This window comes from Balearica regulorum, chromosome 1 (genome assembly GCF_011004875.1).
Source record: "Balearica regulorum gibbericeps isolate bBalReg1 chromosome 1, bBalReg1.pri, whole genome shotgun sequence".
Lineage (NCBI taxonomy): Eukaryota > Metazoa > Chordata > Aves > Gruiformes > Gruidae > Balearica > Balearica regulorum.
The window spans coordinates 92,001,705-92,014,223 of NC_046184.1; the positions used below are offsets into that span (position 1 = coordinate 92,001,705).

Here is a 12,519-nt window from a genome sequence, read left to right on the forward strand (position 1 = left end):
TGTTTCTTTCCTTCCTCTAAGTTTTAAGATATGTTTTTTTGAAAGCAAACTTCTCACTAAACAGCAGGAAGGTCATTGTTGGGCAGAAGGGATTTTTTTACTACTACAGAACTATGTATTTATTTAACATGGCATGTATGAGCAAATTAGTCAAAGGAATTCATACCTAAGAGAGTAATCCCAATTGTCTTTTGCAGAAGAAAGCAAAACTAGACTTCCAAAGGAATCACCAATGGCAGAGGAACTGGAGCAAGTGGAATCGGACACTGAGAACATTGGTGAGTACTGGTTTCCACTGAGGAGATGTTGGCATGACCTAAAAATCCCAGTACTTTCTAGTTTTCGTTTTTCCACTGTTATTATGAACAGCATCTCAGACCAGTGCCATCAAGTTACAGTTATTGAGTTTCTCTGCACCCTTTCAGCTGGCTTACCTTGTGTACTTCATTTTGCTCTTTCCCATGGCTGGTCCTGACCCCTTTGGTTGTTTTTCATAAACACCTTGGAGAGAAAAAATCAAGACAAGGTGAAAAGCTCCTTAAATAGGTAATAGGGATTTGATCTGAGATATCAAACTGAAAAGTACTTTTAACAAGTGCTTGTGACTAGTTGGAAGTTGACAGTATTCTGCATTACAGTGCAGTGAAGAACTACACTGGGTAACGCATTAGCAGAATACCTTTTTGAGGACAATGGTGTCTTATGGTGGTCTGTTGTATGTGGTTTTACTAATTGTTTTGTATAATGATATGCATTCAATAGCTACTGAAAAGAGACACTTTAAACTTTATCTGGTTTCTAAAGCTGAGGTCTAAACATCAGGGAAAGCTGAACTGAACTACTTCAGTAAGTCTTGAGTTTTAAAATCAATGTTTTTAAAACTATTTCAAAATTTTTGTTCTTTCAATTCTTCAGTTTTGAATATTCACAGCAAAGTTTTTTAAAGCCTGAGGGAGCACTTGTTACAGGTTATTCCAGGACAAGTTGTTACTGACACATGGCACCTCTGTTTTGAGCTATGGAGTGTCTAGTATTCTGTTGACAGAGGCAAGGAATGTGTGAATCCTTCCCTTTTGCAATTAGGTGCAAATACCAGCAAGGAGCCTAAAATTTATGGTAAATATAAATTTCCTTTATGTTCCCACTTCTGAGATGCAGAAGGTGATTTGGAAGAGCAAGATAATAGTGAAGTACCCTCGGAGGCACAAAAAAGGCCTGAAGAGGTAGAAAAGAAAATCTCGGAAACTTTCTTCTATAACTATGAAGATATATATTCACGGCCATTTGTCACTGAAGACTCTGGGATACCAATTAACCTTCTTACTCTTAAGTATCCTTTCTGTTGAGGCTGTGCAAATTTAAAGCTAAGGATATTTAATATATATTCTTAAGATTGTACTTGTCTAATTTGGAGTAGCCTATGTAGCATTAGTGGGATACCTTTGGTTGAGACACAGATAGGAATCCTGACCAGTTATGGTTCTGGGTGAATTTAATCTTAACTGTTGTCTCAAGCTCACAAACATTTCTTATCGGGCATAATTCTTACTGTTACAAGAATTCTTGTAGAACTAGATCATGGGCAAGTTAATGTGACCAGGTGGAAGACTAGCGTAAGAATACCAGCTGAAAAGCTCTCCCTTTCTGTGTAGCCACACTGGTGCTCCCCAAGAAGCTGAGGAGAGGGCAGGAGAAGAGCAGCTGTGTACCTCATACTTCCTCACACAACTGCTAAGGGAGAAGCAGGGAAGAAACCAGGTAGATTTGTAGCCTGGTGCTCAGAAGATCTAAACTGGTAGAATGAAGGAAGTGATGCCCATGAATTAATTGCTACAAAGAGTCCTTTGCTAGGTATGGTCACCTATGATATGTGACTTTCACAAGGGCTGGTGGTTTTCTCTGCAGACACAGTCAAGCTGCTATTGAAGATTGGATTTTCCCTTCTCTACATCTGCCTGTAAACATTTAAGAAGTGATCTTGAGCACTTCCTTGGTTTGATCTTTTGTCTGTAGAACAGTTCCTAGTAATCTGATGCACATCTCTTACATTTTGTTTGAAAAGAGAACACGGATAGAGTATGAATTCCTTGCAGCCCCACAGGATCCAGCAAGTGGATCTTGCCCTGAAGTGGAGACAAAAGGATGGAATATGAATTTTAGAAGATCTTCACTTGTGCCTTCTCCTCAGTTACAGAGGCTTGATATATTTTACCTTCACTGTATACCAAACAAAACTATATCCTACCGTCAGGCTTTTAGTCACCAGATTCAATATTCTCATTTCAGTTTTGATTTAAGTGTTTCTATCCACTTAGTAATCTTTTCTAGAAACCAGTGTCAAATCTTTTCCTTATTGAACTGTTCTCAGACATTCTTTTGGATATGACTGCACCAGAAATGTAAACCTGCTGCTGATGGATAGCCAAACACTGATGTATATAGCAGGCAACCAAGTGGTGCTCCTGGACCTGAAAACTAAATCTCAAAGTTATCTCCGGAGCAGCAGTGGTGGTGGAATTGGGTTTATCACGGTATGGCTTTTGTTTCGTGTTTTAGGATGTTAGTCACTTTCTAGAAGTGAAATGTTCACTTGGTTGCCTTATGGGAGATTTCTACAGCTGCACATGCGTATACATAGGAAAGTGTGGTATTGATTAGGGGGATGTATGGACCATGCAGCATGGGCTACTCAGCCTGTCAACATAACTGGCAGAGGACAAATACCCGCATACCTAAGTCCCAGGCTCAGGTACCTTAAAGGACTGACAGGTGCCAGCTGAGGTTAATTTTTAGAACTAGTACATTCTTATTTCGGCTCAACTTATCAACTTATATCAACTTTTTTATTTTTGAACACTCATCTCTCCTAGTCACAGGTGATATTAGTATAGTGTTTTACTTGCAGTTAAAATTTAGAAAATCAAGTTCCTAGATAAATGAAGAGAAAAAGTATCTGGTTTCACTCTAGTAAGCTCCTACCAAGAGCTTGGACTCTCAAATGCTTCCTCTGGATTTGCAGCACCTTACCCTGTCAAAGGCTCTGCCATCTCTCAGTTGTACTCCACATGAGCAAGGATTTCAGAATACCAGCCTCAGACTGTTCTGCTCCTTTGTAAGCAGCCTTTTGTGGGGAATCATTGTACATCTTTAGCTCTTCAGAACAAAGTCATTCAGGATGGCTTTTCTGCTGCTGAAGTAGATGGTGGTCGCTGACACAAATGCTGCTCATGGGAAGATCAGCTACTGGGTTGAGTGAGGTAGGAATAGTAAAAGAATTCATGATAAAGCAAATTATTTCACAGTTTGTGATGGTTCTGCATTATATGTGCAATATACTGTTTTGTGTGCGTAATGATTTTTACCATTTTGCGTGCATAGTAGCTTCATTCTGATATTGAGCAATAGATTGGCAGTTGTTCAGAATAAACACACAGAAAAAACCAACCCAGTATTTATGGCAATATCTTTTGACTAATGAGTGAGTAAGTATGATATGTCAGTAACTAGCAGGATAGAGACAAAGGTGTCATTACAGCATGCAATGGGATTTTTGCTTTTTCAAGGTACACCCTACTAAGCAGTACTTTGCAGTAGGAGAAAAAGGAAAGAAGCCAAACCTCATAATCTACGATTATCCTTCACTGAGGCCCTACAGAATACTGCGAGGTAGTGTAAAAAGTTCTACTTTCATTTTACCCAAATGGACCAGTGTTTATAGATTCCAGCAGATGGAGTAGTGGGTCATTTTAGAAGTTTAGAAGGAAACACAATCTTTTGGTCCTTCAAAGCAAAATAAAACCCACCAGTTTCAAGCTTTTTCATTATTCCATGGGAGGAAATTTTTATTTAGTAGAAATAGTAAACTGAGAGCTATTACCTAGTGAAAAAAAAATTGCAGTGAAAGTTGAGCTCCTAAGTAGATTTCCTGTTGTTTCTTCCTCTCTTCTCTGTGTGTGTGTGTTGGGGCTTGTATGTCTCCTCAGGTGGAACAGAGGAAGCCTATGTTTTTGGTGATTTCAACAATGCTGGCACTTTGCTAGCCAGTGTTGGGAGCAGCCCTGACTACATGCTGACTATCTGGGACTGGAAACAAGAAAAGATTGTGTTGAGGTCAAAAGCTTTTTCACAGGATGTTTACAAGGTCACATTTTCTGCTGATAATGAAGAGCAGCTGACCACATCTGGAGCAGGACATATCAAGTAGGTTTACTGATTAGGATTAATACGTATCACCTCTGTAGTCATAGTATGTAGAAGATGACTAACAGGAATGTATCATTAGCAAACATGGACCAATGAGGAATGCTATTTTACTTGGCCATTACAATTACAAAAATGAGAAAGTTCAACTCCTTCAGCCAGTCAGCCCAGTCTTTTAACATCTTTGTGCAAAAAGGATGATGCTTGATGTTGAATGTCAGTACCACTGGCTCCATTCTTGTAATTTCAACAAGCACTGGGGAGAATTAATAAAAATATTTATATATACATATCTTCTAGCTGGTAACATAGCATGCATGCCTCCTGTGCCTCCTGGGCTTTCTATCTTTGATTTCTCAAACTCATCTGCTGTTTGGGCAGCCATTAGAACTGGTTGCCAAGTCATGGATCAGAAACCCTCTGATACCACCAAAAGCCTGCACGGAAGCCTTACAAAAGAGATGCTTCCATACACTCCCTTCTCTGGTAAGTTCATGGATCCATTTGTAATAAAAAATAAACCATAACTTTAAGCTCTTTGGGACAGGGATTAGCTTTGTGTTCTGTATATATCCAGTGTTCAATGTTAATACAGCAGAGACTTAAGATATGACTTGTATGCTATTGTAATAGAAATTATACCTTTCAAATTATAACCCATCTGAAGTTTCTTTGCATTTTAACAGAGGAATCAGATCAAAATCTGAGATTTGCTCTATAGTTTGGTTGCAAGGTGGGTCTGAAAAAGCAAATGACTACTTAGACTTAGAATGTATATGGTTTAGAATACATTATTTATGGAAATCTGACTAAACAAAATCTCTTATAAACTTTCTTTTGAGCTAAAATACTATGAATAAAATCTGACATAGCTTTTATAACATGATAAACATGACCTTTCATCCAAATGTGGTCTCAAATTCCAATTTCCAACACCTGTCTTAAATGTAATGTCTCCTGCACGCAGAGTGAACCATCCCTAATTGCAGTGGATGTTAATTTTTCTGTAATGCAGTAATTTAAAGTTATGTTTTATACTGTTAAAAATATAATAATCAAATCAGAATGAAGATCTAAGATAAAACCTTTGGCTCAGTGAGATTTTATAGTCAAGCTCAAGTCCATGGGGTACTTGGGTGAAATTCAGTAAAGACCTTAGTCCCTTGGATTTACAAAGTTGAGCATCATACACTGAAGACAGGAAGAGTAAAATAGGTATCCCTAACTATGTGTATTGGTTGTAGCTGGAAAGATGTAGCTATGCATTTTAAATAGCACTTTAATCTTCTTTCTGCCCATTCCAGATCCTTTTCCTAGCTTTTTCATAGGGGTAGTATAGGGAAATGTTTGTGTAGTTACAAAGCTTTATCTCATTTTAAAAAGAAAAACCCGAGGTCTCCTGTGACGAAGAATAATAAATGAACAGCCTTTACCTCAGAGATATCCCTGGTAAGATTATGACAATGGCTGAGAGACACTGAAGAGTGTGTTTAGGAAATGGTGTGTCAGAGAGCGATGTTTTATCTATACTCAGGTTCTGGAAGATGGCTCTCACATTCACTGGTCTCAAGTTACAAGGAGCTTTGGGCAGGTTTGGAAAAACAGCAGTCACCGACATTATAGGTTATGTGGAGCTGCCTGATGGGAAGGTAAGTAAGAAAAAGTTTAATTGATTTTATGTTCCCTCTCTGGTTTTGATATAAAGTCTACTGAGTAGGTTGGAGAGTTACTGTTTGCTTCAAAGTGATTTGAATTAGACCCTCAATGCACTGCTCTGATAAGCTAATATTGACATTAATTTGCCCAAAACCTGGCTTGCTTTAGAATAATTGAAAAGTGCGGTTAGTATTGTAATTCCCACACAAAAGATCTCTGTTGGCTTAGAGCTGAGGATCCTGTAAAGAAATACAAAGACTGTTAGCCCTAGTCTTTAACCGTTCCAGTGCACATAAATTATGTCACATTGCTAAAAAGTTGAATCTTTTCACCCTTTACACCTTCTCTTGCAAATATCTGTACATTGCTATTGATTTAATGCTTTCATGGAAGGAAGCCACAAATGTTAACCAGATTCATGCCAATATTTCTGCATGGTGAACTGCAAGTGCTTATGTGCTTATCTTCATTTGCATTGAAGGTTATCTCAGGGACTGAGTGGGGCAACTTGCTGCTTTGGGAAGGGAGCCTCATTAAAGTAGAGCTCTGTCGAGCTGGACACAAGCCATGTCACAGTGGCCCCATCAGCCAGTTAGTTCTGGATGAAGGAGAACTTGTCACTGTTGGAAAAGATGGCTTCATTCGGGTGAGTTTTTCTTCTGCTCTGCTTTTAGGTGTGCAACTTTGTGGTCAGCAGGTAAATGTTACATATTTTTTTTACCAGGGCTTATTTATGGAGGCAATTTTGCAGTGCATTTTCTTCCTGAGAGTGGATTTTTAGAACAAACAGTATAAGAGCATCTCCACAGTGTATATGTTTGAATTGGATAGTGTTCACGCAACATCTCTATTTAATAGTAGTAAATAAATCACCTTTTATTCTAGTAAATCAAAATAATTTTCAGTGATTCTCTAACAGCTTTGTTGTTGCCTGCATTCTAACTTTTTTTTTTCCTGTGTAGTTTTGGTTAGTCTTTATAATTTCCAGACTGATTAATACATTTGGTGTTATTTCAAAGGATAAACTACAGCAATATTTGAAATTAATTTTCTGAGTATTTTAAAGCTTGGATTATTAATGTTAAAATGACATAGAAATTAACTAGCATCTCAGAGATACATATGTTGAAATAGAGGAACAATTAACAGAAAAAGCATCCTGAAGTTAACATGTAATTCTATAAATTAACGTCAAAAAGTTTTCCTCATCCAGTTTCTGATCTCATCTGTCAATTACCAAGGATTTTGCAGTCTTGTTTGCCTGCTCTTTAAGGGAACACATGATGTGTCTTCTGCTGATGTGTGAAAGACGCAGATAATCAATGGGAAGCTGACTGTTATACACAGTGGTGGGTTTCGAACACCCTGGAGTGTTTTATAAATTGATATTATCCCATTAGGAAAATTTACTTGGTTATAAGGGTGCCAACTGATGTCAGGTCCTTATCCCACAGAGTAGAACATGGATGTGTTAGATTTCCCGTTCTTTCTTTTGTGTTGCCTCAGTATGTGCAATGCTGAGAGCAGGCAGATATCACTTACTCTATATAGTTCTGAGGCTGACATGTATAGCTCTGCTAGTGTTCGGGCTGAATTTAGGCTACTATTGTTTTGGAACTGGATGGAGAACTTTTACATATACTTTGCATTGTACCCAAATGTATCACATAGTAGTTGCTGATTGTCACTGTTCTAGGTTACATTCAAAGCAGTGAGGCAGATATGACAGGTTTCATACTCTGCGTGTAGAATCTACACATTACTGGTTTCATATAATTTTGAATTTCCATATTAAATGTGTATGAAAACATAACCTGGCCTTATAAAAAGCTATTGGGTTTTTTTTTAATGCTTCCAATGCCATGAAGGTGTGGAACTTCGAGACAATAGATGCTGCTGATTCTGTGGATGACACAGGGTTCCTGGAGGTAGAGCCTATGAATGAACTTCACGTTGGCAGGAATGTGAGTCTGAGTTTCATGTCAAAAGTTCATGACTGTGGACAGCCTGTTTGGTACGCTCAGGTAAGATACACTCAAGTACATGCATCTCTTGGAGAAACACAAAATGAGGGAGGTGATGTTAAGTAACAGCAGGAGTCCATTACAAATCAGTACATTTCTCTTTGGTAGAATTCAGTCATCTTCTGGTAATACATATAATCTTCTTTCAAACACTGGAACAGGCTTCCTAGAGAGTTAGTCAGTGCTCCAAGCCTGTCAGTGTTTAAGAGGCATTTGGACAATGCCCTTAACATGCTTTAACTTTTGGTCAGCCCTGAAGTGGTTGGGCAGTCGGACTAAATGATCGTTGTAGGTACCTTCCAGCTGTTCTATTCTATGCTGTTCTATTCCATGCTGTTCTATATTTTTCATATATAGTAACATGTGAGACTCTGACTTTCAGAGCCAGAACTGCATAGAAATAGGAGAATGTCAAAAGGTATTGTCCAAGTTCTGTTATCCATAACTGATGGATAGGACTGATAGGACCAACATCACCACATTCAGTTATTTCAGTTTCACAATGATAATCATTAAGGAATATTTAAGGAGTCACTGTGGGCAGTTTTATTTCCAAATTGAGTTTAAACATATTCAAGTCACTTGGTTTTTTTCTTCTTCAGGATACCAATGGAGCAATCTGGAAGCTGGATCTGACTTTTTCAAATACGGTAGGTTTGTTTTGTTTTTCTTTCTTCTGGTTTCTTCCTTTGCAATAACTATTCCTTTAACTATACTGGATTCATCTCAATGAGATTTGTGTTTTATGAAGCTGCACAGTTGAAAATTTTAGCATTGAAACAGATTTTTTTTTCCTTAAAAATTTATTTTCATAATGTTATTGATTATAATAATTGTGCAGGATTATAAAAAATAATTTGATTTTTGATTCCTGAAATTTTGGCTGCTGAGTTCAAGTTACCTTAAAGAAATTTTACTGTCATATACTGGTAATAAAAGTTGTATGGATGCAGGAAATGAGTTCAAGGAGTATTGATATATCCTATCTTGATAAGTGTTTGAAACAATCCTTACTGTTGTCTCTAAATGACATAAAGAACTAAGAAAAACAAAGAGAAGATGAAATGCACTTCACAGGTTTTATTCTGCTGGTTACTAGTGTTACTGCTGAAGATGTTTTTGATGGAGAAATAGATGACCCAGTTAAAATGAGGGCATTTAATTTTTGCATCCAAACATATTAAAGTAAATGGGAACAATCCCTTTGAGTGGAGTAAAGTTCTGTGGCAGAAGGTAAAATTATGTTCCAATAATTTTATGGTAAACAAAAGATGTACAAAACACACTTTAAAAACTAATTTAAAAAATGTATAGCAAACCCGAGAATTCCTTGGATGATCAAATGATTTCCCAGGCAGCAGCCCTAGGCTTAAGAGCATTTTCTTTGCCTTCAGAGCACCAGCTCTTTGTTAAAAATACTAATTCCAAGCCTGAAACCACTTAATGAAAGGCATTCCCCTCTATTTTCACATAGAGAGTGTTGGAATTTTAAATGAACTTAATGTTCTTACACGAATTTTGCTCATGATCTTATGAATATTTAGATAAAAAGAACGGGAATCGCATATAGGTACCTCATGCATGCCAAATTTCGTTCACACAAACACCTGTCTAGATTTTTCATGTTCACTGTAGGTATGGCTGGTAATACCTTGTAAATGCAGCTCCAGAATGTAGCAGAATTTCTGTTTTTCTGTTTTGCACTGCAGACCCATGATCCAGAATGCCTGTTTACCTTTCACTCTGGAAGGATTGAGGCCATGAGTGTCTCTCCTACTACATACCTTATGGCCACCACTGCTCTTGATCGTAAGTACACTATTCCTTTCTTTTCATACTACTGTAGTTGTTTTTGAAGAGCAATTATGCTTGGTTTGGAACTATTCTGTTTTGAACTTAGTTGTGTATTTGCTTTTGAAAAGTCATTTTACAGACAATTGTTATTCCAGGGACAGTTTTAATAGTTAAGACAAATCATTAATGTTTTGAAATAATGCATTAAGACTGCTTCATCTTAAAGGCTTGGGATTTTAACGAGAGAAGTTTTTAATGGGAAACTTTGTAAATTCTGTTTGTTCTGAAGGAATGGCTGAAAAGATGAGATGTTTGGTTTGAATAACAGCGCTTGTATTCAAGGCTCTCGATCAATATGTGTTGGGATTTTTGTTTTGTAAGGAATCACATACATGTCTAGCATTGTGTAAGTTATTGTGAATATTAATATTTGTGGCTTTCTTAGAAAATGCAATAACTATTATGCTCGCAACAACAGCTAACATGTAATTACAGACATATTTATTTAACTTACATAAATATTGCAGTTTAGGCCTCTGAGTTAGCCTTATCATGATTTGAAAGAAGAACCACTGGCCAGAACATTAACAATGTCATTGAAACTTCTCAGAAAATGCTGCAAGGTCTTTAACTCAATTCTTGTCAACAGTGTCTTGCAATTTGTCTGTGTTATACAATGTACATGCTCTTCTAGCCTGAAGACGAACTTCTACCAGTTGAGCAGATGACACTTAGGATATATGCCAGCTGGAATGGAATTTTATGCAGATCAATATGTGTGTCTACAAATCTGTTAATTTCACCTTTGGTGAAACTGGCTTTTCTTTGGACAATCTCCAATTTTCATCCATTTAAATATTTTCTACCCTAGGCAATCCCAAGTAGTAGCTTATCTTTCCTATGTTGTCAGTGCAGACTTTCTTTATGATATGCTACAGTTGTGTGATTACTTGAAAATTACACATGGTGGTCAGCAGGAGACTTCTTATTACAGCCCTCAACCCCAACAAGTCTTGGGAGCGTGTAAGTTAGAGTGAAGAAAGCTTATGTTTTGTTCATGAGCACCATGCTAGCTGTGGTATTCTGTAACCACCAGTCATGTTTTTCCAGGTGGGCATTTGATACTCAAAGAGAAAAATTAATAACATTCTATCCAGCTTTTAATTCAAATAAATAGACATTTCTCCATAAATCTTAAAATGTAAGTGACGTTGCAAGACATAAATTCTTACTGTCTTCCTTTCCACGCAGGGTCAGTGCGTATCTATGATTTCATCAGCAACAGTCAACTGCTTGAAATTAAGTTTAAACAAGGAGGAACAGCACTGACATGGGCACCTCGTGTTGTGAGTTATTGCATGTGTGTTAACAAAAATTCATAAGGGGTCTATAAGCCTGCCAGCATCAAGAAAGTTGCTCACCATACAAGACCTGAAAGAAGTCACTGTTAGGCCCCAGTGGAATTTACTGTAGTAGTATGTATATATAAGTTTGTGGAATAGTGTGTGTGTGTATATATATATGTATATATAGGATGCGTACAGTTTGACTTTACTGTGGATTATCGGGTATCCTACTTTGCATCTTCCTGAGATTTTAAAATCAGATCTCAGTGTGCAGTCCCAGGAAGTAGTCTTAGTTTATAGACTAACAGCTTCTATTTAACCCACGCAGAGTAATTATCAATTAACATGAATTAGTTAACACATTTTGAAATGACAGCCCAGACAATCCACAACATTTGGAGATAAATCATAAAAACCTGTTGCCAGAACTGATCATTTGTGGAATGTGGAGTCTATCACTTTTAGACATATTTGCTAATTTTAATTAAAATAGTGTCTAGTTATGTTCTGAGGGAACATAATAAGCCCGGTGGGTTAATTATAAGCAAATTTATGGCGGAAAGTTCTTACTTGAATTTCCAAGCCAAGGGTTACACTGGGACAGTGCTCTTATAATTCTGGCCTTGAAGACTTACAGGGATGCTGTTAGGTGATGACCTGTACATTCAAGAGGTAAGCTGACTGCCACAATAAATTGTACAGCATTACAAAACTGACTCAGTTCAGTTTTACAAACGTTGGTACTAAACACAATTTGAAAAATCAAGGGTACTTAGTCTATCTAGCTGCATTTAAAATCCCATTAGATACTTATACGTAGATTCAGGTACTCAAATGTATTTGAAAATCTGTGCTATTAATCTAAGAAAATTTTATCCAACATACTTTGAAGCATCTGTATACCATAATATCCTCATAGGCAAGCTAGCAACAGTTTAGATAAGTCAACAGTGACAGGGATTTAAAACTGCCTAAATGGCTGGGCCCCCAGAGGGGGAGTGATCAGCAGCACAAAGCCCGGTGAGAGGCAAGTCTCTAGCTGTGTACCCTAGGAGTCACTATGGGTGCCAATATTCTTCATGAGTTACCTGGACACTGGAACAGATGCACCCTCAGCAAATTCACAGATGATACAAAACTCAGAAGAGTGGCTGGTACTCTAGAGGGTTGTGTGGCCATTCAGGGGGATTTGGACAGGCTGGAGAATTGGGCTGAGGAGAATCTCATGAAATTCAACAAGGGAAAATGAAAAGTCCTGCATCTGGGTAGGAATAACTCCAGGCACCAGTACCGCATGGGGTCCTACCAGCTGGAAAGCAGCTCTGCAGAGGAAGGATTGTGGGATCCTAGGGGACACCAAGCTGACCATGAGCCAGCAATGCACCCAAGGAAGTCCAACAACATCCTGGGCTGCATTAGGAAGGGCAGGCATTACCAGCTGGTTGAGGGAGGTGATCCTTCCTCCTTACTCAGCACTGGGGAGGCCATATCTGGAGTGC

At 37.9% G+C, this 12,519-nt stretch overlaps 1 protein-coding gene across 1 annotated transcript in view; it reads left to right on the forward strand.

Moving 5' to 3' along the window:
* The window catches only part of CFAP44 (cilia and flagella associated protein 44), a 46,789-nt gene that overhangs the window by 5,049 nt on the left and 29,221 nt on the right, over positions 1–12,519 (forward strand). The window contains exons 2-12 of the mRNA XM_075755573.1: positions 198–278; positions 1,153–1,330; positions 2,369–2,531; positions 3,564–3,666; positions 3,984–4,200; positions 5,735–5,849; positions 6,338–6,502; positions 7,725–7,880; positions 8,483–8,530; positions 9,590–9,689; positions 10,926–11,020. Coding sequence (XP_075611688.1) covers positions 198–278; positions 1,153–1,330; positions 2,369–2,531; positions 3,564–3,666; positions 3,984–4,200; positions 5,735–5,849; positions 6,338–6,502; positions 7,725–7,880; positions 8,483–8,530; positions 9,590–9,689; positions 10,926–11,020 — 1,421 coding nt within the window. The remainder of the gene's footprint in view (positions 1–197; positions 279–1,152; positions 1,331–2,368; positions 2,532–3,563; positions 3,667–3,983; positions 4,201–5,734; positions 5,850–6,337; positions 6,503–7,724; positions 7,881–8,482; positions 8,531–9,589; positions 9,690–10,925; positions 11,021–12,519) is intronic.